General features: G+C 36.3%; 2 protein-coding genes across 6 annotated transcripts in view; one reads left to right on the forward strand and one right to left on the reverse strand.

The window, feature by feature from the left end:
• Nucleotides 1–27171, reverse strand: part of LOC149550157 (golgin candidate 3-like) — a 167370-nt gene that overhangs the window by 102752 nt on the left and 37447 nt on the right. For 4 of the 5 annotated variants that reach the window (XM_089793272.1, XM_089793271.1, XM_089793275.1 and 1 more), the window contains exons 5-8: nt 20934–21161; nt 20513–20660; nt 20360–20424; nt 19314–19481 (exon numbers count right to left, since the gene is read on the reverse strand). In XM_089793272.1, coding sequence (XP_089649398.1) covers nt 19314–19481; nt 20360–20424; nt 20513–20660; nt 20934–21161 — 609 coding nt within the window. The remainder of the gene's footprint in view (nt 1–19313; nt 19482–20359; nt 20425–20512; nt 20661–20933; nt 21162–27171) is intronic. The other variant, XM_089793273.1, reaches the window with a different exon arrangement.
• On the forward strand, nt 9972–10983 carry LOC149550158 (uncharacterized). The gene is made up of 2 exons (XM_089793681.1): nt 9972–10489; nt 10597–10983. Exons 1-2 carry the CDS (start codon nt 10103–10105, stop codon nt 10981–10983), a joined length of 774 nt encoding a protein of 257 aa, XP_089649807.1. The 5' UTR covers nt 9972–10102.

The following is a 27171-nucleotide window of genomic DNA, read 5'->3' on the forward strand; positions in this document are numbered from 1 at the left end:
AAAAACACAATAGAGCTGTAACTAGAAAATGTCAATAACCAAATCTCATCATAGATTTTCTCAATATAAATTGCTATCTCAGCATAACAATTTTCACCATAGCTACTCCTAGAGGGTGAAACGGGAACGCAAAAAATAAAGTCACAGAGTCACACAAATGACTTCTTCCCCATAGTTACTCCTAGGGAGTAGATCCACTATAGCTACTCAAAGGGTGGAACAAGGGATTTCACCTTGAACTTCTCTTGCAGAGAACTCATTAGCAAGGGATTTCACCTTGAACTTCTCTCACGGAGAAGAAATCATTGACAAGGGATTACACCTCGAACTTCTCTCGCAATGAAGAACTCATTTACAAGGGCTTGCACCTTGAACTTCTTTCACAATGAAGAACTCATTAGCAAGGATTGCAGCTTGAACTTCTCTTGCAAACAAGAGCTCATTAACAAGAGATTGCAACTCAAACTTCTCTCACAGAGAATACTCGTTAACAAGGGATTGCACCTCGAGCTTCTCAATAAGGACAACATACTCAAACGTACATTATCTCAATAAAAGAGTCGATTCCAAGTTTGACAAAACAAGGAGCTTCAGCAGTGACACTACTACACGAGCTTGTTGATTCTCAGCAAAGGACTCGGCATTCTACATCTGCAACTAAAGCTCCCTCTGAATCTGATTGTTGCAGCTGAATAGTCTCCCTCTGAATGTCATTTCTTCTTCTTCAAAGAAACTAATCACATTGACAGTCTGTATAAGTTCTTCCTCTTTAATGAAGTTAAGTGCCACCAATTCAGTCTCACAATTATTAACAATGCTCTCATGTTCACTTATCTCCATATTGTAGCATGAATTAACTACATAAAATTCATGATCATTATTCAAATACTTATCTCTTTATTGTCAATGCCCTTTTTCAGTTTTGGATCTTTATATCTCTTACAATTCAGCAAACCTTACAAGCTCTAATGGTAAACACCCACACATTGTGTGCAACTAGCAACTATCACTCAGACTGCTACTCAAGCATATCCAAAAACTCGTGTTTTACGACCACATCTCCCATAGAATTTTTTTTCAAGCACCAATGCATGACAGCAGATTCCATCTCATACTTCAATAAATCCGGTTCTGGATCACTCCTTTAGACGGATTCTGATACCATGTTAAGTTTTCGAACCAGAATAGCATAAAAAAAATACATAAAGCAAGAAACACAAAGACGCCAGAGATACCTTGGAAAAGACCTCCTACTCGAAAGAGGTCATTTATTGAATGCTTAAAGCAAATACAAAATTCTCATGCTAATGATTGTTAACTCTTAACAATCAATCAGTACACAGTTTGATCTCCTTGCAATGCAAATGCGTAACATGTCTTAGAAACATAAATCAACCATTCACTGACTGAACACGGAATGATTCTCAAGCATATGCCACACATATTACAGAAGATGTAAACTTAGTCTTCAGATACAAGTCACTGAATGCTTCATATGAAGAGATCTAACACAGCACTTATTATTCTGGAGAGATCTAACATGCACGAGCCTCTCTTGAACAATATATTATTAATGTCCTCATCAAGGATGTGACAAAAATCGTGACTTAAAGAATCGAAAGCTTGACGGCTGTTACCATAGATGTCGAGAAAACTGATGCTACAGCTGGTCATACCCCTTACTGGGGCAGTGACTCTACTTGCCTTCATAGTCTCAACATGAACTAACAGCACTTATAACAAAGTGTCGTTACACAATCTTTAGATGCCATATATCTTTAATCAACATTACAATCACGATCCAATCAACTCAATGCATAGACAGTGATCTGAAAACATGAACAGTTGATAGCCAGGAATACAAAATGATCATGAACACAAGCCAAGAAAAAACCATGATGATAAGACATAACATAGGCAGTGCCAAGTCATACTGATACACTATACCAAGTCATACTGTCCCCGGTGAAGAATGGTGTACACGTAGACATCAGCAGTGAGCTCTCTAAGAGCTACACTATCTTTAATACTATTTATCAGTAATTTTGAATTTTAATTTAAAAAATCAATTACTAAGTGTTGAAATTTGTGAAGTATGTCTTATTTGATCAGATATTACACAATATTCCATTTGGGAATATTACATACATTGTCCATCACTAAGGCATCGTCATTTCCTCCCTCCATACTTATTGAGATCTTAGAACCACATGATTCACAGTTACAATACAAAATTTGCCAAACATGACCTACATTCTCACTTGTATTGTCAATTCATTGTTTATTTTTTATGTTTCAAACAACACGGTAAAGACCCAATACCAGTAGTGTGAAATCTGTTATAGAAAATAAAATTACTTGGGAAATGGAAGGTTCCTCAATGATGGCATTACTGAAAGATACCATCCCTAAACAACAACATCCAAATCATACTTTCTTCAAAGAAATTTTCAAGAATGCCAAGCTCCTAAGGAGGATAATTTTGGACACATGGCCTAACAAAATAGATATAGAAAACATGTGCAGGCCCTCTACTCTGCATTGCAAAGAATCTAAGCTTCAAATACAAACATCCAACATAATCAAGAAAGATTATACACATTAGTGAGAAAAACCATACTGTAAACAAGCATTTGAGACAATATCCTCAACACCTTAACAAATTTAAAAATAAAGATACCACAAATACATCATTTGTTAAATTAAAAGCCAATAAGGAACCTGATGGTTCTCCCATGAAAAGTACTAGATGTGTTTGAGAACTAATTTTGAGCTTTAATGGAATCCTGTGCTGTACAAGGTCTTGGTTAAAGGCAGAAATTTTAATTGGGTTGACAATGTTTCACTACACATCCACCAATTCTTTCAATAAGTAAAAGAACATCATAAAGGCCTCAGTTTTTATGTCTCTTTTTATCTTTGCTATTGTGTATGCTCATAATCCTTTTCCTAGTTTCAACAAGCATAGATAGATTAACTAGATGTATCTAAAAGATGCCAACAGATGTCAATCTCAAAGAACCTCTAGCAGATTTCTGTCAGAGGTTAGATAGCTGCCTCGATATTATATCTCTTGATGTCTTGGAAATGGAGATGATTAAAATATCCATACTAGTTTATCAGGTTTCTACTTATAAAATTGGGCATAATGACCGTTTAGCATGTAAATGGCCCTGTCAAACTTATGGTAATTGTTTTTTCTTATTCACTCACTACATTACAGCCACACTTGCTGCCATTAAAATTAGGCCTGTTGGTGCAATTGTCAGCATAATTACATTTGGTCATTGAGGTCTCCATCAATGAAGTAAATTGAAAAGATTTATGGAAACCAAATTTCCAAGGACATAATCCAGCCATTTGCAATCACTTCATGTACCTGAGTTTTGTCATCAAGGAGATCTAATTTCAAAATTAAACAGGGCAAAATTTATCTTAATCGGCAAAACAAATGGATGAATTCCAATATTACTATCTTGGGTGGATATTTGAGCATCACCACTTTGGTTCAAGCTACAAAATAAGCCCTCAATTTGGTAACATATAAACTTGGGTTGCACTGTTTTAAAAGTTTTGATCCATGAAATTTGCCTATGAATCATATTCAAGCTTCAGAGTTTGCCACTGCAAAAATGATGTATGTCCATGATGTTTGATGTAGAGGAAGATTTAATCAAGGTTGTTAATTCCTTCAAAGAGATTGGGGAACGAAGCTAGACTCTCAATTTATTGAGGAAGCAAAGACACATCTTCAGGCAGTTAGTTTCCAAAGACCAAGGTTTTGTGTCAAAACCAAGAGACATTCGATCACCACCTTCAACAGCAGGACCTTCAAGTACTCCAAGTGCTCCACATTCAAGAATAGCGAATCCCAACCTCGCAATTGCTCCGTGGCTGAAACAGGTTAATACCTTGTGAAATCTGCTAGCCAATTGCGCAACTTATTGATGTGAAACCAGCAATATTGTCATTTCATTTTGTTTCAAGGTATCCTATTTCACTGCAGTTTGATTCAACACCTGTAATGTCCCTTCTTGTATACCTTGGATATTTGGACAATTACTTCACTTTCTTAAAGTTACGCTATCTTATCTTTAAAATTAGACTATGAAATGAAGATTACAACCAACATCAACCTTACTATTTTCAACTCATTATCTATGTGAATGATTTGGTTAAAATATAATTCAGCTACTACACCCGTTCCTTTCCTCATTTCCTTCTTATGAGAAGTGCCACTGTTCTCTCTTATGCATCATAGTATTTTAATTAAGGATGAAACCTCATATGGGTCATTCATGACAGTTGTTCCTTCTTAAACAATATTATTTCCATCTTAGATTATCTTCTACCTAGTCTTCAATTCTCCATTGATCATTTATCATCTCCTAACCAAACATGTTATAATGACAGAGTTCAAGATGAGTTTGTATTAATTTTTAGACCCGGGTCGCCAAACATCTATTTTGTTCTCCCTGCAATCACAATAATGCCTTTTTAGATGCTAGTCTTTAGTTGCAAGTCTTATTGTCTTATTCGACTATCCAATTTGTTTGAAACCTCTATATTCTTATCCATATTAAAAGCTTCCTAATGTAATTGTGGCATTGTTAATTTGGATTTAGTCATCGGTTCCTCCGTGTGAGCTTTCTCCAAGATGAAACTGACCAATCTTCCTTATTCGGCAATGACTGGAGCTTATTTTCATACGCTAAGTCTATTCTCTGAATATTCATGGTGTCCTTTTCCTATCGTCAAACTGTGATACTTCTTAACATATTTTCCTATGATCTGTTCCTATATCTTCCCCGTATTCATCACTGATTGTCAGTACTGTATATTTCCCTCTTCTTGTTCACTGATGGCACGTATCCTTTTCATTCATTAATTCATTACCTTCAAGTCATATGCCATGCTTCCTTTCTTCCTCAACACCTATTATCTGTAGATTGCAGAGGATGGCCGTTTTGAATGCCACTTTGATCAACGTGAATTGCAAAGTCTTAAGTCTCCTCCCATCATTGTTTGGATAATTTTCAGAATAATGTTCTCCATGCCTTCTACATAGATGCCTTTCTTGGAGATGCTAGTTATCATGTTTGACGTGAATATAGACTTCCTCTGTTATTGGCTGACTGTACAGTCACGTGAGTGCTAATTGATGAAATAGGTGCCGGTGGATTCCCTTATATACTTGTTCGCTATTAATTGTATGCACTGCCAGATATATTCTCAAGACACTTCTCCAAATGTCTCTGTCGGTTCCTTCTAGTTTCTAATTGCTGCTATTTAATAATTGTATTTAGACTTTTCTTCCCTTTTTGCATGTAAATAAATTTAAAGAACTTCCTCCATCGAGTACCCTCCATTTATTCTTACTTTTCCCCTTTATTTATATGAATGTTTTATACTTCTAAGAGACACACCTTTTGTCTCTTTATATAATCAAGTAAGATTAATTATGTCTTGAATATAATATCATTGTCTATTTCAAATTATAGATTATTATTTTATTTATAATAATTTTATTATATTGATAATATATAATTTGTTAATGATATATCATTATTATGTTATATCATTCATTCATTTATCTTTCTCTCTCCCTCCCTCTCTATATAATTTAAATAATAAAATATATTATTATTATGTTTTATTTGTTTATTCTTATATTTTAAATCCTATTATTATAGAAATCTATCTCAGAAATAGGGACATTACAACACCCCTGAGATTTGCCCTGAACAGTTTACTTTGTATCCACCTTAGCATGCTATTTTGACGCAACCTATTCTATAAATTAGTCCAAATGCTCAACCTATAAAATAAACATGGCAAGTCCTTCCCCATTTGTCCTGCAAATCAATCCTCCCAGAACTAAAATCAAGACACAATGTGTGGATGAGCCTGTCTCAAAATGGGTGTTCCAGAAGTGCATGATAAACATAGTAAAAACAAAGAACATAAAATTTCTCATTTTAGTGTGCAATCATTGCAGTTCATGAGTCATTCATCATAAATATACAAGGTGTGACTATAACTCATAAAACCTGTTGAGATGCATGTTTTGCTTTAGTCCATGCTGAGCATGCTTTGTTAGTGATACACAGGCAGCCCAGGGCAAATTTTCAGCAGAGACTAGGCTCACCTTAGGCTGCCTTCATTAAGCATTGATACAAGCCTCATAACTACCCCACGGATACAAATATGTTGCAGATGCAGCAGCCAAGAGGTGCAATTTGTCTTTGAACAAATAAGGAAATTGCATTACAACTTTATCAACACGGAATCTATTACATTGACTTTTATTTGTAATCCTGCGCAACTATGGTTAAGAGCTAAGATACCGATGCGCCTGGGTTTCAATCGGATGAGGGTGTTGATGCCTGGTGATTTGTGGATGTGTTAGGAAGCTGCATGAGTGCTGGCAGGAAGTGCGATTCTTTCCTGCGGATGCGTGCAAGATGCTTGGGAGAGCATCCGAAGACCATCCGGGCGCATCCAGAGAGCATTCAACCATTTTGAGTGCCCAATCACTTAAGTGACTTAATAAAACATGTGTTTAATAGCTTGTTTTAATATATTTTTTCTCCTTTTTGCCCCAAAACCCTAAAACAAACTTAAAAGAGGCCATTGATTTCTCATTTTGTTTGCAGCTGGGCTCTCTTCTCATTTGGTCTCCATTTTGGCATTTTGAAAGCAAGGTCATTATTTTTGAAGAGGATCATTCGTAGGGTCTCTAATAGCTTCTATAAAGGACGTCTAAGCACCTAAGGTAAGCATTTGATCCATTTCATGAGCTTTTTTAGATGTTCATGAATTTTTCAAGTTTTGGAAGAATTTTTTCAACTATTTCCTTCTTTTTTCAAGAAATGAAGGAACAAGTTTAATTATCTTTTTCTAGTAGTTTTGTATCGTATGTTTGCACTTGTATGTTTCATGTTTATAGTTTATTTAAACATCTCAAATTTAATCTTTTTATTTTCTTATTAGATTCATAGTTTGTATTGTGCAAGAATGGCCACTACTGGTAGTCAAAGTTCAGCAATAGGGCAAGGTGAACGAAGTGATAACTTCAATATTGATGTGGCATATCCATTATGGAGACATCACAAGATTATCACAGGTTTCAAGAGGTGGGTCATACATTTGGAAAAGCAATGTATGTCATAGTAAATCATTCAACAGCTCATATTCTAGGGTCAAAGCTCATTTTATGGGTCCTACTTGTTAATTCTATAACTTGTTAGCATACTGATCTGATAACAGATCGATCCAATCTGATATGGCATGACAAATATAGGACTAAGTCTTTGCATTGTTCCCTTTATGATATCGGCGTCTATCCTTATGTTTTAGTTTAAGACTAATCTAAACTTCATTGTTTATGTTTGTGTTTAAACTTAATTATTCATGGAAAGTCGCCGACTTCTAGAGGTTAGGCAAATAAACTTTGGAAGAGAGGACATGTCCCTTGATTCCTATACTTATAGAGGGTAAGGTTGAAGTCTAAGGACTCGCAAGAAAAAGGCAAGTCTGCTCCTTAGTCAATACTGCCCACATATGAATTGCAGAATTAAAAGACAGAATTCTGAATTATATTTCTAATTTAATTGAAGGCAATACTTTGAAGTTATTCTCAGCAAATCACAAGGAGAGGAAGAAGATCAAATCTAGTTTATATTCAGTCATAGAATTTGTAGAAACTTTACATGGTATCAGAGCTCTAGTAGTCGAACCTAGGCTCTACAAAATTCTTAGTTACCGGATTCGCTTGGAAAAGGCCGGATCCGGGCTCGGGTCCAATTCGGATCCGGATCCACGTATGGATCCGTGAGGATCCGGGCAGGATTCGTAATCCTGCCTGTGGATCCGTCGCGGATCCTTACGGATCCACAGGCAGGATTACGAATCCTGCCCGGATCCTCGAGGATCCACGAGCGGATCCGCGTGAATCCGCAGCAATGACAGGAGGAGTATGCAAAAACGTGGGCCCATTATCATTTTTTAATATTTTTTTTTTGCCCTAAAGGCCCTAAACCCTAAAAACGACCCTCTAAATCACAATGCAAGTTTATTTGCTCTCTATTTTGCTCTCTCATACTTGCTAGTTTGAAGTGAAGTGTTTGGATTCGAAGGAGATCGGTTGTGGAGCTTCAAATACCTTGCAAGAAGTGTGTAAGGTATGCATTTCAACCATATTTTTGAATTCTTTCATAGATTATTGATTTATTTTTAGTTTTCCAAATTTTCAAGTTTTTATGCAAGTATGAAGCATGGTTTTCTTTCACTTTTTCTAGATTGCAAGAATAGAACAATGAGTAGTCAAGGCTCAGTAGGTGGGGGTGGGGCTGCATCACCAAGCTTCAAAATTGATAAGGGGTCTCCTTTATGGAGACACACAACAAGAGTTGCACAATGTCCTGGGGGTGGGGCATACATATGGAAATGTAATTTTTGCAACATACAACATAGAAGCTCCTATTCTCGAGTGAAACTACATTTTTTGGGCCCTGCGGATGAAGGAATTCACATGTGTCAAGGTAGTGATAAGAAGGGATTAACAGCTGCACAAATAGCAGCATTAGCAAAAGAGCAAGATGATGCTGATAGAGCAGTTGCAAAAGCAAAACGTGGTGCTTCCCAAAAAACAAATATACCAACACCATCATTTGATCAAACAAACACAAGAACACATCCTTTTTTGCCTATGCCAACTACAAATGATGAAGATGAAGACCCATCTCCACTGACCCGCAAGAGAGGCCCACTAGATAGGGCATTCCAAATTGAAAAGAGAGACATTGCTGATCACAAAATTGGACGTTGTTTAATTGCAAATGGTGTTTCATTTAATTTTGCTAGATCACATTATTTTAGGGAGATGGTGGAAGCAATAAATGATGCACCCCATGGTTACAAACCGCCTGGTTATGAGAAGTTGCGCACTACCATATTACATGATGAGAGGAAAAATGTAGAGGCTCAACTTCAACCAATAAGAGATTTTTGGGTTCAATCGGGTGTGTCTATTATTTCGGATAGTTGGAAAGATTGTAGAAACCGTCCATTGATCAATGTTATTGCTGTATGCCCTAAGGGGGCAATGTTCTTGAAGGCAGTTGATTGTGAAGGGCAAGTGAAAGATGCAGAATTTATTTCACGCATTCTCATTGATGCCATAGAGTCAGTGGGTCCTGATAATGTTGTTCAAGTGGTCACGGACAATGCAAAAGTTTGCAAGGCTGCAGGGATAATTGTAGAGTCTAGATATGATCATATCTTTTGGACACCATGCACCGTCCACTCTCTCAATTTAGTGATGAAAGCAATTGGCACCGAAATAGATTGGGTGAAAAGGATATATGAGGAAGCTAAAGAGATTCAAATGTTTGTGACAAATCACCACATGTCACAAGCAATTTTTAGGAGTTTCTCGAACTTGGAGTTATTGAAGGTAAATTTTTATATTTAATATATAATTGAATATTATTGGATTCCACAATTATTTATTTTTGTTGTTGTTTACATTAACATGTTTTAATTTTTAAATGTTTTACTAACTTGAGTTTAACATGTTCTTAGGTTGCTGAAACCCGCTTTGCTTCTCACACAATCGTCTTGAGACGACTTGTGAAGGTAAAAGAAGCATTGAAGCATATGGTCATTAGCCCCCAATGGGGCATTTGGAAGAATTCCAATACAACAAGGGCTTTAAATGTGAGAAGAATGATACTAGATGAGGATTGGTGGGGTCTTGTGAGTTATGTGTTGGAAATCACCGATCCAATAATGGCAATGCTTCGCTTCGCAGATAGTGATGAGCCATGCTTTGGGGATATTTATGATTCCATGGATAGTATGCTGGAAAAAATTAAAATGGTAAGTTTTACGCTCTTTTACAACAATTTTTTATTTGAGAGATATCTAGATTCTAAAGTTTAAATTGACATATTCACTAATTATAATTATTATTCATATTTCATATCTTAGGTCATACAGAGGAGGGAGAATGATCCTGAGGACACCCTTTACAAGAAGGTGGAAAAAATTATTCATCATCGATGGAACAAGATGACCACACCTTTGCACCTCCTTGCATATGCTCTATCCCCGAGGTACTGTAGTTCTTATCAAATGTTTGTGCTTATTTTATCCAATGTTTGTGCTATTGATATTTGATAGTGTTCAATTGTCTTTTGTTATCCCCAGGTACTATAGTGCAGATGTACTTCGCCTTCCAGGTAGAGTGCCACCATTTAGAGATGCAGAGGTTGCAAATGGGTATAAGAGGGCACTAGCTAAGATATTCCAAGATCCAAAGATTGGGGCAATTGTGAGGAGTGAATTTGCTGCTTTCAACTCAGGTGAGGATTTCGACCCTATTGCCGTAGCAGACCAAAGCAGGATGGGTGCCATCAAATGGTGGTACCTTCATGGGCAAGCCTTCACGTACCTCCAAACTCTTGCCATAAAGGTCCTATCCCAAGTAAGTTTGTAAAATTAAGCTTAAGGTTAACATTCTCAATTCCTTGAATTTATTATTTAATTTATTTATCTTGATTGTTGTATTGATAATTTTTAATTTCTCTTTAGGTTGCTAGCTCTTCTGCCGCTGAGCGGAATTGGAGTACTTACTCCTTTATCCACTCAATCAAACGCAACCGGTTGGCTCCAAAAAAATCAGAAGACCTTGTGTTCATTCACAACAATTTGCGCTTGTTGTCACGGAAGGATCCTAAGTACAAGAAGGGGCCCGAAAAGCTTTGGGATGTAGCACCCGAGACTCCTGATTTAGATATGACCATCCGAGATCTTTCTAGATCCACTTTGATTGATGTGGATGATGAGGAGGAGGATTATGAGTTAACAATCCCCTCTACTACTAGTGGTTTGGGTTCCTCTACTAATACAGATGCAGCACTTGCAGCTCGCCAGTACCCCTCTGATGCGGATTTTCTTGAAAATCCATTTGATGATTAAATAAAAAACTTTAGTGTTGACTCTTGACTCTTTTATGAGTAAATCATTTATAAACTTTAAGTTTAATGATCTATATTTTGAATGTTACAAGCTTTCACTTTCAGTAATTCAATGTGAATGTGTTGATTTTCTTTATAATCGTGAAAATAGATTAATTATCAATGTCATTGATCAAGTATACTAGATTCATACTATGAAATGATTTAGTTTTAGAATTATGTATATTTCTCTTATTTTTTAGTATATATAATGCATATATATGCACGAATCCTCCACGAATCATAATTGGGAAAAAAAAAAATTTCGAATCCACGGATCCGATTCACGTGCCCGAATCAGATTCGTGTCACGAATCGGCAACTAAGACAAAATTCAGTAATCAGACTTCATATATATATCTAGCAACTATCTCCTATCTTCAATGGCATACACAATCAGACCTGAGGACAAGTTTGATGGGAAAGAACACTTTGATGCCCGAAAATTCAGAATCATGATGATTCTTGAAGAAAATGATGTAAAACAATTTGTTGATAAACTATCCAAACAACCTCCAGTTGAACCTCATAAATCTATCTAGAGCAAAGGAAATAGGAAAGCCATTCAAATCATATTAGATGGAGTAAAAAATGATATCATACCCATGCTTACAAAACATCAAACAGCATTTGATATGATGAATGCATTACTAAATGCATATGAGGTCAACAATGCAACTAGAGTTCTCGCATTGAAAAAGCCACTAAACCACATACAAATAAAGAAAAGAGAATCAATCAATTCTTACTTCCTAAGGGTTGCTGGCATTAGAGATGAACTGTCAAGTATAGGAACCATTATTAGTGACATAGAACTAACACTGATGGCTATAGATGGATTGCCAAATTCGTGGGAAACTTTTGCACAAGGAATAAGTACCAAAGATAAACTCCCTGACTTCAACAAACTTACGGGGGATTGTCTTCAAGGAGAATCTAGAAAATTAAAGAAAGGAGGGAAACTGAAAATAGAAGATGAAGAACTTCATGTTCTTAATACAAACTCTTATAAGGTCAAGAAGAAGCATTTCAAGAAGAAAAAGGGAAATCAAAACAATGGGAAACCCAAGAAAGATCTATCCAAGATAAAATGTTTCAGATGTGAAAAGTTTGGACACCACAGATCTAATTGTCCTAAGAATTCTAAACAGCAAGTGAACTGTACAAATGTTACTAGGGAAGAAGATAACTATGATCCTGAGAATCGTGAATTGTATTCGTCACTATCAAATGAAATCTCAAGTAAAGCATGGGTAATTGATAGTGGATCTTCTAGACATATAACAGGATAAAAAGAAGCACTAGACTCTATTTCACAAAAGGTTAATGGCGAAGTTACCATTGGTGATAATTAGCACATTCCATCGAAGGAATTGGAAACTACACCTTGAAACTAAAATCAAGAAATTCTCTTCTTCTCAAAGGTGTACTCTACGTACCAGGAATAAAAAGAAATCTAATCTCAATTACAGCACTTGAAGATGATGGGCATAACGTTGCATTCGTAGATGGTAAAGTAATAACCTGGGAATAGAACTCCTCAATCAAGAAAGCGAAGTTGATTGGTTAGAGAAAAGGATATTTGTATGAATTGAATTCAGAATAAGTCGACCTATTCAAGCCTTAATTCATGAAGTTGCAGACATAAATGACATATGGCACAGAAGATTAGGGCATCTAAATTTCAAAACTTTATCAACTATGGAGAAGATGGTTACTAGTCTACCTAACCTAAATAAAGACCACTCAAGCATATGCAAAGGGTGTGCACTGAGTAAGAACACCAAAAGTCCATTTCATGATAGCACTAGGAAAACAAATAATGTTTTGGAATTAATTCATTCAAATTTATGTGGACCTATGTTTGTTCCTTCTATTGGAGGATTCTGGTGCTATATTTTGTTCATAGATGACTTCTCTAGGAAAACATGGATTTACTTCTTACAATGGAAAGAATCAGAAGAAATCCTAAAGAGATTTAAAGAATTCAAAACATTAACAAAAAACTTATCAAGACATAAAATTAAAACTCTTAGAACTGATAATGGAGGAGAATACACCTCAGATTTGTTTAAAAGGTTTTGTAAAGAAACAAGAATTAAGAGGGAATACATTGTTCCTTATAATCCAGAACAAAAAGGGGTAGCAAAAAGAAAGAATAGAACAATTATAGAAGATGCTAGAGCTATGATATTTGATCAAAATCTAGAATATTATCTTTGGACAGAAGCCTCTTGTACTGCTGTCTATATTCAAAATCGACGCCCTCACTCTTACCTTAGAGATAAAACTCCTGAAGAAGTCTTTACTAAGGTTAAACCCAATATAAGCCATTTTAGGATTTTTGGGTGCCCCGTATATATCCATGTTCCAAAAGAAAAGAGAACCAAATTAGAACCCTCTAGGAGGAAAGGTATTTCTGTAGGGTGTAGTGAAACATCTAAGGCATATAGGAATTTCATACCTAGACAGAAAGATATTGAACTTAGTAGGGATGTAATTTTTGAAAAAGATCTAGCATTCAAAAGAGGCCTAAGTTCTGAAGAACCTTCTCCTTTACCTAGTTTTGAAAGAAATAGTGAGTCTAAGTCTTAGAGGGAGAACGTAGAAGAAATTAAAGATGAAATTCAAAATCTAAATCTTGGAGAAAATCAAAATTCAAAGAAAAGACCACTTTGGGCCATTAAAATGGTCAAGAAGCACAAGACTTTGCTGCACCTTCTGGAACAGTCAAAGAAAGCAAGAGACCTAAAAGATCTTCTAGTTATACAGCAAACATAAATGATTTATCCAAAATAGAACCTACCAATCCTTCAGATGCTATTAAACATACAACCTGGAAAGAAGCTATGACAGAAGAATACCAATCTATTATGAAGAATGATGTTTGGGAAATTGTTCCAAGACCTAAAGGAAAATCTGTTGTTTCTTCCAAGTGGTTATTTAAAGCTGCTGACGGTAGCATTGAGAAATATAAAGCCAAATTTGTAGCAAGAGGATTTTCTCAGAAAGAAGGGATTGATAACAAAGAAACTTTTGCTCTTGTCGCCAGATATACCTCTGTAAGAGCAGTCCTAGCAATTGCAACATCAAAGGGATGGAAAATACATCAGATGGATGTAAAAACAGCATTCCTAAATGGAAAGATTGCAAAAGAAGTATATTTGGAGCAACCTGAAGGATTTGAAACTCATGATCCTGACATTTTTGTTTACAAGCTCAAGAAAGCTCTCTATGGGCTTAAACAAGCTCCAAGGGCTTGGTATGAAGAATTGATAAGTATCTCACCGGTTTAGGATTTTTCAAGAATGAAGTCGATCCAAATTTATATTATAAAAGAGATAAAGATGATATGGTAATTTTGATACTGTATGTTGATGATTTACTAATAACAAGTGATGATCATCTTATAGATCAATGCAAGAAAGATCTAATTAGAGAATTCGAGATGAAAGACTTGGGACTCCTTCATTACTTCCTAGGACTGGAAGTACGGCAGAATTCTGACAATATTATACTTAATCAAGGGAAGTATACATCAGACATTTTGAAATGAATTGGAATGTTGCAAGTCTATATCTTCTCCAATGGAGACTAATCTAAATAAACTTAAAGAAGCAACAGTAGAATCGCCGGAATCGCCTTCCATAGATTCTACTCTCTACAGACAGATGCTTGGGTCCCTTATGTACTTAGTAAATACAATACCTGATATTTGCTATGTTATTAATACCTTAAGCCAGTTTATGTGTGAACCAAAGGAGATTCACCTAGTTGTAGTTAAACACATTATGAGATACTTACAAGGCACTCTTACTTTTGGACTCAAATATGAGAAGGTTGGCCTAGATTTACATGGATTCACTGACTCAGATTGGGGTGGAAGTGTTAAAGACAGGAAAAGTACTTTAGGATGTTGTTTCAGTTTAGGATTAGCAATGATATCTTGGATATGCAAAAAGTAGTCTTCAATAGCTCAAAGCTCCACAGAAGCCGAATACATTGCAGCAGCAATGGCCTCTCGAGAAGCAATTTGGCCAAGGAAGTTACTTGTGGGATTATTTGGGCAAGCCATGAATCCTACAATTATTCATTATGATAATAAGAGTTCCATCAAGCTTTCGGTGAATCCAATTTTTCATGACAAGTCCAAGCATATTGAAATTCCTTACCATTATGTAAGAGATATGTTAGACAGGAATTTTGTAAAATTAGAATACATTTGCACTACAGATCAGATAGTAGACATACTCACTAAACCTCTATCTAGAGTGAAGATAGACTACTTCAGGAGAAGACTTGGTATGGTTGAATTGTAATCCATTTTGTATTCTTTAAATTATTAATAAAATAATTTTATTTGTTAGGCTATTGACTGTTATGGGCTCCACCATTTCTATTCATTATTTAAAAGGTGACAATCTCTGAGATAATGAACACTTGTATAAAAGACATTATGAGAGATGACGATCTCTTAGATAATGTGCTAAACAGTAGAGTTTTACTATAAGATCTAGATGAGTTCAAGATCATATTGTGATGTTGACATTGCTATGTCAATAAGTCACAATTTGGATAAAGGAAGAATTTTATTATTCTCCAAATTTATCCTGTATTCTGGTAGATCTTAAACTCGGGATCATGTTGTGATATACGAATACCAATATCTATGAGTCACAACTTGGATAAATGAAGAAATTGAATTACTCTTCAGATTTATCCTGTACATTGTATCTTTGCAATATTGTTATCACTAGTAGCAGTGATTTGTCATATTACAGGTATAGTAATATGAACTTGTATCATGTGTTCTATGATACCACATGCTAAGGAGATTCAGATAGATATAGAGTATCAATTACTGCTTGTTCATCTTTATTGATGTTGCTAGATATGATATCTCTCAGTATGATTATCAAGTTAAGAGGGAGTGTTAATTCTGTAACTTGTTAGCATATTGATCTGATAACAGATTGATGCAATCTGATATGGCATGATAAATATAGGACTAAGTCTTTGCATTGTTCCCTTTATGATATTGGCGTCTATCCTTATGTTTTAGTTTAAGACTAATCTAAACTTCATTGTTTATGTTTGTGTTTAAACTTAATTATTCATGGAAAGTCGCCGACTTCTAGAGGTTAGGCAAATAAACTTTGGAAGAGACATGTCCTTTCTACGGACATGTCCCTTGATTCTTATACTTATAGAGGGTAAGGTTGAAGTCTAAGAACACACAAGAAAAAGACAAGTATGCTCCTTAGACAATACTGCCCACATATGAATTGCAGAATTAAAAGACAGGATTCTGAAATATATTTCTAATTTAATTGAAGGCAATACTTTGAAGTTATTCTCAGCAAATCACAAGGAGAGGAACAAGATCAAATCTAGTCTATATTCAGTCATAGAATTTGTAGAAACTTTACACTACTGGTAAAGGAATAGCAATGTGCAAGGGAAGCAAAGATGGAAAAAGGATGAGCGATGCACAATTAGCCGGATTTATAAAGAAACAAGAAGTTTTTGATTGTTTAGTGAGCATATCAAAATCAAGTTTGTATAAACCCTCATCCACAAAGAGAAACGTGAACGTGCCCACCGATCATGTCGCGTCCTCCAAACATCCATTCTTGGAAGTGGGAGAGGAAGATGAAGTAGAAGTTATTACCCACAAAAGAGGTATGTTGGATCAAGCATTCAAAATGGAGGCAAGAGAGCTTGTTGATGAAGCAATTGCATGTTGTCTTTATGCCAATGGTCTTCCTTTCAATTTGGTAAGATCACCATATTGGAAGAAAATAGTTGCAGCCATTCTTAAAGTGCCAACTATTTACATTAGCCCTAGGTTTGAAAAGATGTGTACCACTCTTTTGCAAAAAGAAAAGATTTCTATAGAGAAAGTTCTTCAACCAATTAGGACATCTTGGAAAACTTCCAATATAAGTATTATGTCTGATGAATGGAAAGACACAAGAAATCGACCATTGATTAATGTGATTGCAATGTACCGCAAAGAGGCAATGTTTGTGAGGGCGATTGATTCTGAAGGACAAGTTAAGGATTCACAATTCATTTCTAGAATTCTCGTTAAGGCAATAGAAATGGTGGGCAGTGAGAATGTGGGCCAGATGGTCACAAGATAATGCCAAGAATTGTAGGGGTGCAGGTGCTTTGGTTGAGTCTCGATATGACCATATTTTTTGGACACCATTCACCGTACACTCTCAACTTGGTCATGCAACAAATTGGCACCCAAATAGATTGGGTGAAGCAAATATACCAAGAGGGAAAGGAGATACAAATGTTTGTGACAAACCGCCACATGTCACAGTCCATATTCAAATCATTCTCCAAGTTGGAGTTGTTGAAGGCAAATTTAAAATTGTAATCAGTTAGTTTCATTAAATTATTTATTTGAATAAGTTTTATATTCATGTTCAATTATCAAATTATTACTTGTTTATAACTTTATATTTGTTGTCATATAGTCAACTTGTTTAGGTTGTTGGCACTAGATTTCCATCTCATAATGTTGTTATGAGACGACTCCTCAAGGTGCGATCAGCATTGAGCCAAATCATTATTTGTAACCAATGGGGTGTATAGAAGGCTTCAAATTCAGAGAGAGCCTTGAACGTTAGGGGTATGGTCTTAGATGAGCATTGTTGGGCTAGTGTGCAATTCGTAGTGGATTTTACCGAGCCTACCATGACTATGCTACGCTTTGCTGATAGCCTAATACAAATGCACCTTGCTTGGGGGATGTGTATGATGGAATGGACAACATGGTAGAAAAGGTAAAGCTTTCCTACAAGCACATGAGACTAACCCCACAAAATGTGAAGCCTTGTGCAATAAGGTGGAGGCAATCATTCATCATCGTTGAAAGAAGATGACTAACCCATTGCACCTCCTTGCATATGCCTTATATCCAAGGTACTATAGCCAGGAAATACTTGCTATGTCGGATAGAGTTGCACCATATGTGGATGTAGAAGTTGTTATTGGGTGCTACACTACATTTGCAAGACTCTTCCCAGATGATGAAATGCACAAAAAGGTGAGGCAATAATTTGGCTTATTTGCTTCAAGATCAAAACTTACTCCATATGCAATAAAGGACCAAAATTGTATTCTACACTTTAGTGTTTAACATTCTCTAATTTGCTTTTCATTTGTGTGTTTAATTTTAAATTTTTATGAACACTATTCAGCTTGCAAGTTCTTCTACTACTGAACAGAATTGGAGTACATACTCCTATATTCATTTAGTGAAGTGCAACTGGCTGGGCTCAAAGAAAGATGAGAACTTGGTTTATATACATACTAACTTGCATCTTTTGTCACGTAAGGAGGATGGATACAAGGAAGGGTCAAGCAAGCTTTGGGATGTAGCCCCTGAATGTGCAACCTTGGATGCAACACTTCGGGATCTTACTCTGATGACAGATGATGATGTTGATAACATCATGGCACGTGCATCTAGCACAACTGGAACCATGTTTGCTTCAAATGAACTTGCAACTGCAAGTCTTGCAGCAGAAGTAGATGATGAGAATGTGGATTTTTTTCTATATCCTTATGATTCTGATTGACTGAATTTGATATGTGAATCTTGAGCCTTGACTCTTGACTGATCAACTTTGAACCATGAACTAGGTTTTGATTTTGTAACTCGAATTGCATTGGAATCTTGAACTTGAGTAATTTACTAATTAGACATTATTGTTATTTCAATTTGAACTATCAGAGGTGAAGTATTATGCTATGGGCTGGTTTAGTTTTTCATTTCTTGCATTTCTTTGCATACATAAATTATAGTATACATACATACATACATACGCAAATATATATATATGTATGTATTTATATATTTAAATATATATTTATATATGGGCGCACCCAAATGCATCCAAAATCCTCACATCAGCACCCCAAACCCGCATCAGCATCAGAACCAGCATCGGTAACTTAGGTTAAGAGTAGATTATCTAAGTTTTCTGAGTGGTTTCAGACTTCGATGGATCTGGTGCTAAACAGATTTGACATCCTCATACAGCTATCATTCTATCCCACAAGGACTTTCTCAGGAACTGAAGTTGTACAATTTAAATCCCACAAGCAATTACTTAGTAACTGAAGTTTCTGTCTATAGAACTAGATACTAAGTATCGAAAAATAACAATTAAAATTGAGTGATTGTAACTAAAATAACATTACTGAGTAGTGCACATTCACTGCTGAAACTTGAATGTTATTGGACTGCCAAGCAAACAGACAAAACAATACCTTAAGTTCAGTATTCTGCTTTTCCAGAGCGGCAATTGTCCTCTGTAAGTTTTCAACGTGTTCATTGGACAGCATCACATTCCTCCTACTAAGATCTGCTTGCAGCTTAATCATATTTGCATTCCTCTCATTCAGGTTTCTCTTTAGCTCTATAATCTCTGTCAGCATCTGTGAAAATGCATATTATGGAAAGTGTTACAGAATTTGATAAATGTAAGGGCAAAATGAAACCACCATATTATGTCTATTATAAGTATAAATTGTACAACTAGCATATATTTTACTGACATTCTAAATGGCTAGAATATTTCCAGAAATAACTGTAATTGTTACATCATTTTTTTATCCAAGTTACCAGATTCTTCAATTTCAGCTTGGATTCCGGCACAGGTACAAATCTAGCCTGATTCTGGTTGAATTCCTCTTGTAATCTGCCCAGGCTGGGCAGATTCCAAGAGGAATCCAGACGAATCCACAGGAACCCACGGCTGTGAGAGCTCTAAAACAGGCCCCACATGCCTTAATCTATTATTTTATAATAACTTTATTGTCAAATTATGGATTTTCATTTTCACTGAAATTTTGAGTATCAGCTTCTTATTATTATATGACACATGCTTGAAGTTTTGAACCAATGCTGAATGAATATGTATGAATCTATTTTGCATAGCATATGTGTGTGTGGATCTTTTTTTTCCCCTGAATATTTATGTGCGGAACCGGAATCCAAGCAAAACTTATTTGCCAAATCCATGTACTGGAATTCGAACCCAAATCTGAATCAGAATCAGGATTTGTAACTTAGTGTTTTATCTAAAATTATAAACCTAGCAAATTGTATTTAACTTAATTTCTGAAGGCCAGCATCCAATCTAAATTAAAGCATGCATCTTGGCTCTTCTGTTTTCCAAAAATGATTACAGCGTTTTTGTCTTTTTCAGTGTGCAATTACATAGAACACTGCACTTAGTAAGAAAATCCACATTCAGATTAATCATTATATATATACCTCAAATAAACAAGAATCAGAAACGTTTAAAACTCACCCCTTTCTTCTCTTCATTTAAAGCACTGCATTCCTTCTGAGTAATTTCAATCAGCTCTTGTTCCTCTGCAAATGCCAGAAGCAGATTAGAAAGCATAACAACAGACTTCTGACCGAACAAATAGATTCAAACCTAAGAACAACCCAAACATACTCTGAAGTTGCAAATTCACATTTGCTAAATCAACTAGCTCTTTGTCACGCAATTCCTTCAGTTTTTTCATTTCGACCAATAATTCTTCATTTTCAGATTTCTGTGATACTGCAGTCTGTTTTGCTTCTTGAAGCAAATTTGAAAGCTCCTGAACACCACACATACGCTTTTGACATTAAAGTCATTTAGGAAATTAACACTATAACAATAACTTTGGAACACAAGCAATCGATCACAATAGAAATATCAAGCTGAATAATTATGAACAAAGTTAAATATGAATTGCATTCTAATTGGCAGGCCCAAATGATATTTCATCCTTCACAGCAACTTCAGAGATGACAAAATGCAAATCCTCTATGAAAATGAAGTCAAAAAATAAAAGGCAAAAGCAATTTAATGTACACGGATTGTGATGAACCTTTTCCCGTTCTTGCAATTTCTTGATTTTCAATTCCATTTTCTTTTGTCGCCCATCTAACTCTGGTGGTGATGAACTTCCATTACTTGCCGCATCCCATTTAACAACTGCACCAGTATTTGCATGTTTACCATGAACACGTAAAATGCCTTGGCTGTTTTGACTACGAGGGGCATTCCCATACCTCTGTTGCCTAGTCATTGGGATGTCAATGTGTCCCTGTATAGTCTTGACCATGTGCAGAGAGAAATGGTAAGCTTAATGCAATTACAAATATCCTGCCCAAAGAAAAAGATGTACTACGTGTACAAAGATTATAACAAAACAGGCAAGCAAACTTGCTTATGTTCAACAAAACATATGTAAATTTAATAGATTAAATATCTTCCATGATTCATCAGGCATGAACCACACTACATAGGATAGAAATATAAACAGAGTTCATAGTAAAAATCAGTTCAAATTTGCCAGAAGAAAGAGGCAGATGAGTGCGACTGCCTGCCTTACAGGTTCTGTAAAACAATAGGAGCTCCTCACCTACAATCATAGAGGACCATATGGTGAAATATTCTAGATTAGGCAAATTTTACTTTGCTCTAGTTTAGTTATTACTGATTCGTGACTTTTATCATAGTATCAAGCTATCATGGATTTTGTGGAACATGAAATGAGATTGACCCTATGTACCTCAATCTTCGGATACATTTATGTTCTTGACTTTTACCTGATTTGATCTGGGCATTGTGTGTGTGTGTGTGTGTAATAACTCCTAGTTGGGCTGGTCTTGAGAGACCTACTTAACATAGCCATTATTCAAGGGATTTAAGCCTCAGTTCCTCTGGTACAAAATTCTGTGCTCCAAATGCATTGCTAATCTTGGAGGATAGCTATGGTTCAATATTTTTTTTAGGATGGCCCTATTTTGAGTGAGCTATAAAAATTTATATGATAGCCACATATTAAAATATCAAATTATTTTTGTACATCTTTAAGTATTTGTCGCATCATTTTGTTCATTTAATCATTACAGGTTTCTTAGGACTTTGGAGGCCCAGCACAACAAGGAACTGTTGTAGAAAACGAGAAGTATCAAATGCAAGTGAATATCTAAGGATTAAGACAGGCGTACTATAAACCTCCAACGAACAATGGTACACAATCTTGAGCTATGAAGATGCCTAATCAAAGGAGTCTTAATAATATTCATGCAAGGTCTTCATGCTTCTTATTTAAATATCATCTCCTAAACTAATTAATTTCTATTTTAATGGTCATTTCTAGATATTGTACATATCTTGTATAATAGATTCTTTCTATTATTTGTTTATTTCTTTTTAGAAACATCTCGTTTGTAAACTCTATAAGAACAATTTCTTCTTTGCAAATGACTCATCCAATATTTTACCAAATCATTTGTCTGGTATAGAATAAGAGTGCGATTTTCAATTTTCTTTTACAAAAAATTACAATTCCTAAAGAAATTCCTTTGAAATTGTTTTTACTAAATTTTTCAAAACGAATTTATTTTTTCTTGGGATTTTTGTGGATCTGTCCTCGGAAAATATTCTTCCCTATCCACATTCGTCTGCAACCTGTGTAGGATTTTCAGGCTCAAATCGTCACTCTATTCAGTTTTCACACAACTTAGCTTCTTTTGTAGAGCGCAACCCGTTGCTCAATCTCTGCCCTAAACTAAGGTTTTTCCTTCTACTCCTGGCTCATTTTCTGGGATTGAAAGTTTTTGGACTCGTTTTTTCTCAAACCCATGACATCTTTTTCTGCATATCAAACTCGCATATTGATGTTTTTTCTGCCAAAACGGAATTTTCTTGCCTTAGTTGCTCATATCCAGCTCACATGTTGATGTTTTTTCTACCAAAATGGAAGTTTTTTGCCTTGGTTGCTGCCCGTTTTTTAATCTCTGCAGCCCCTTTTTTTGCAAATATGGTCATGTTTTTGGTCTTCCTCCTGCTCCACATCCACTGTGGCTTCCATCTGGTTGTTTTTTCTCTAAAGTAAAATCTATAAATGATTTTTTTTGCTACTTTTGCAGGATTTGATTTGTTCATGGCCGCCTAGGTTTCTGCAATTTTTGACAAGGGCTTTGACCATTTAGATCAAGTCGTAATTTTATTTTTGTTTATTAAATCTTGATGAGTTTTTGAGACCTCAATTGGGTTATTTTTGAGTTTTTCAAGGTGTCTCATTTTCGGTGCCTCCTATTTTGTTTACAAATTCTTGATGGGTTTTTCAAGACCTCAGTTGGGTTGCCTTCAATTTTTTCTCGATGCCTTGATTTCCATTTTTGAAATGCGCCAGAATATTCACATTGAAATTTATGCTTGTACCTGGCTATATTATCAACAAATTCAAATGTGCGCATTCAGCCATCTAGGTTTCTCATTTGTTGTGCCTAAAAAATATGCAATGGTATCTTTGATCAAGATTATGTTGGAAGGTAGTCAAAACTTCAATGGCAGAAATTATAACACATGGAAGCAGCATATCATGACAATCTTTGAATATAGGTATCTTGACAAAATTGTTTTAGGCGCGACTACTCGTCCTACAAATAAAGGCAAAGAGTAAGATAAATTTGACGAGTAGAATAGATCAGTTGTCATGCTCATCAAACTTTTTGTCACTGATGATCAGCTTCTATAGGTTCATCCAAGACAGCTGCAGAAATTTGGAGTCATCTGAAAGGTGGTCTTTACGAAAACTCAAACAAAAGTAAAACTTTTTCTCTAAAGAACATGCTCTTATCAATCATGATGGATGATCAAGTATTCCTACAAGATCATCTCAATAAAATCACGGATATTCATGATCAGTCACAAACCATTGGACATAAAATGGAAGAAGACATGGTGGTGATCACCTTGAAGAGTCTCCCATCTTCATATGAGCACTATTTTGGAACTTTCAACATTGCTTCCACCCTTTTTGTTGTGTTGTTTTCTGACCTCTTCATTATGCATCTACAACAAAATCATTGGAAACAACAATTTGGCCTTCTCAGTTAAATCCACAAGAAACTATCAATTCTCTCAATCTTCTCAACAGAATCCTTCTACTCAATCATTAAAAGGCCCGCAGAAGAAAAATGTATAGTGCCACTATTGCCATAAGTTTGGTCATATGAAGTTAGAGTGTCAGAAATGCTTAGCTACTCAAGCGAAGCAATCTAGTTCGCTATCTGAAGCACATGTTTTAGTGCATACTAAACCGTGTGAATCTGCCTTTCATGCCTTCATGGCTAAAAGACCTACAGATCAAGTAAATCATTTGCCTATTTATTGATTTAGGTGCCTCCTGCCACTTCACCAGTTGTTGGGATTAGCTAACAAATTTCCAGCCATTCTAAGATTCAATTATATTTGGAGGAGAGTACACTATTGCTAGAAAAGTCTAAAGGAAATTGATTTTCCTTGATGAGTACTACGCATGGAACTCAATCTTCTCTCTCTCAGTCAATTTCTGAGACATTCTCCTCGACTTGACATGATATGCAGTTCACATCAGTGCAATAGCTTTTTTCATTTAAAAGCTATTTCATTTTTCAATAGTGATGCAATAAATTATAGAAACTGTCCCTAAATTTTCAAAAGCTTCAACAGAAAAAAACTATTTACTCACTCTTACTTCTAGAATTATTTTTATTTTCTTTATGAGATCTCTAGCCAACCCCCCTTCCTCTTACCAACCCCTCCCCCCCTGCCTCATTCTCACCTTTTTACACTCTCCAACATTTTTGAGGTAGTTAGATACATGAACAACAATAGGATTGCAGATGAGAAAGGGTTCCAAGCGGAGCTCTTCAAGCTTGGTATTATGGTCTTGGGCTCCTATCTCACAACACTCTTCTACAGGGTTGTTTACACCAGTTTTCCTGACTCTTGGTCGCAGCACATCATTCAGTTGATACATAAGACCAGGTTGGTCTCGAAGCCCGACAACTACAGGACCATCTTGATTGTGCATATGTCTGCTAAAATGTACACCACAATGTTGAACACTATCTTAACTAGGGAGCTTGACCGTCAACACTATTGCACTGCAGGACAAGTCAGTTTCCAAACTGATTACCAAACCATGGATCATGTTCTAACTTTACGGACTATTATTGAGGAGGCTTGACACTAGTTGGTGAAAGTCTACAATTGCTTCATAGATATTTGCAAAGCTTTTGATTTTGTCCCCAAGACGGACCTTTTCCAGAGGTTTAGGTATATTGAGATTTCTAAGGTTCTCTTGATGGTTATCATGAGGTTATATGAGTGTGTGGTGGACAGGTTCAAAACCCTCAGGGGTTTTCAGATAGTTTTCAGAGCACCATCGGCGTGAAGCAAGGTTGTCCTCTTTCTCCTACTCTCTTTGGTATCTACATTGATGAGTTAGAGGCCTTCCTCCATGACTTCTCGCTCCCTGGAGATGGCTTGTACTTACACTAGGTTTTGATCTCCATCTTGCTCTTTGTGGATGATAAGGTTCTCTTGCCTTCCTCTTCTAAGGGGCTCAAAAAACTTCTTCATGGGTTGGCCTCCTTTTGTGACTGGTGAAAGTTCATTGTGAACTTGGGAAAGACCCAAGGGACGGTCTTCAATTGCTTGAAGATCTCACATCTCCACTTGTACTTGCAAGGTGAGGAGATTGAGATCACGTCCTCCTATACTTACTTGGGGGTTAAGTTCTTTGGACCACACTTTAGTTCGAGACCTTCTATGCAGCGTCACGTGAACAAGGGGCTCGACTCCCTGGCTATGCTCGAGAGATAGTGCTTCAAATATCACTTTCAGGGTACCACCTCCAAGATGTCCCTCTTGGACTCTTTGATCAAACCAACTATCCTTTACGGCTACTGTGTGGGGTCCTCTTCTTGAGTCTGATTGGACTTCCGTGGAGCAGGTCTAGACCCTCTTTCTTCAGTGCATTATCAAATACCATTGGTCCACCCCTCTCAATGTCATCTTGGATGAGTTTCATGCCCATCCTTTCACACTTGAGACCATTTTTTATCTAGTTTGGTTTCTCCACTAGCTTCGAGGCTTCGCAAACTCATATGAGGGTCGTTACAAACAATCCTACCTACCTTAATGTTTCATTGAGGCGGATGTAGTGTCAGGACCTGCTAGCAAAGCTTGTTGCTGGTTCGTCCAAGCATCTACTATTCTTAATTCAATTGGAATCTCGATGGACCGTCTTCCTCCCTTTCAGTTTTCCCTTGACGCCCCTACTCACCTCCTCCCCTCTTAGCAGGAGCTGAACAAGCACGTCAGGACTGACATCTACAGATAGTATATTATCATGACTTGGAGCAACCCTCTAGGGGGGCTTTGGACGAGGATGGCTTTCTACGTTGAGCACTTCATGGTTATCCAAGATGGGATTATTGTGTTCCCTTGTGGTGCCTCACTCGTCGTTGGACACATGTCCTTCGCATATCTTAGGTTTCGTTTAGAGTGGGCTCTCATCGGCTATGTATCCAGACTAATCATCATATTGATAGAGAGGAGAGGATATGTCATCTCTGCCAACTTGGGGAGGCTGAAACTGAGACCCACTTTATCTTCCACTGCCCTATCTTCTATGAGATCAAAGGAAGGTTCCATTGCTTATTCAAAGAATGCATATCCCTCTCGTCATTCTTCAACTACACGGATCAGCAGTGTCTTGCACTTTATCTTCAGGAGGCCTTGTGGCTTCGAGACCAAATCCTACAGCCTCAGTCTTCTTGGATATAGTCTTTGAACCAACTCATCACCTCATTCTTTGCTCCTGGGTCCCTGACTTGGGGGTTGAAGCGGCCCCTTTGCCACTCTTTGGTTCACACTACGTCTATGAGACCTCACGAGTGGTACACTTTATTACAATAATAGATAAGACGTCTATTATTAGTTAATGGTTATCTTGTAAATATCTTTAGCTTTAGTTTGCTTTCGTTTTTTGCTTTCTCTGGAATAGAATGTTTCTATTCTTTACGATCGTTTCCTAAGGAAACATCGTCTCTTCCTTTTGTATAAATTGACCTTTCGGTCTCTATTATTAATAAGCAAGTATTTACCAATTACCTCGTAATATGGTATCAGAGCATCTTTCTTAATTTTTTCGAAAATTATAATTTCTTTTCTGAAATTATCAAAGCCAATTTTCGAAACTATTATGTGAACCTTGCTTCCTAATCTAAAAACCCTGAGATTTTCAAAATAGTTTTTTGTCTGAGATTTTTTTAAACTCG

This window comes from Cupressus sempervirens, chromosome 7 (genome assembly GCF_028749045.1).
Source record: "Cupressus sempervirens isolate cs-2001-9-10 chromosome 7, ASM2874904v1, whole genome shotgun sequence".
Lineage (NCBI taxonomy): Eukaryota > Viridiplantae > Streptophyta > Pinopsida > Cupressales > Cupressaceae > Cupressus > Cupressus sempervirens.

Bases quoted from the DNA above. Each gene is read 5' to 3' on its own strand.
- LOC149550158 (XM_089793681.1), top strand. From the start codon at position 10,103: ATGCTCTATCCCCGAGGTACTGTAGTTCTTATCAAATGTTTGTGCTTA. The intron at 10,490-10,596 runs GTAAGTTTGTAA...ATTTCTCTTTAG, and splicing joins CCATAAAGGTCCTATCCCAA to GTTGCTAGCTCTTCTGCCGC.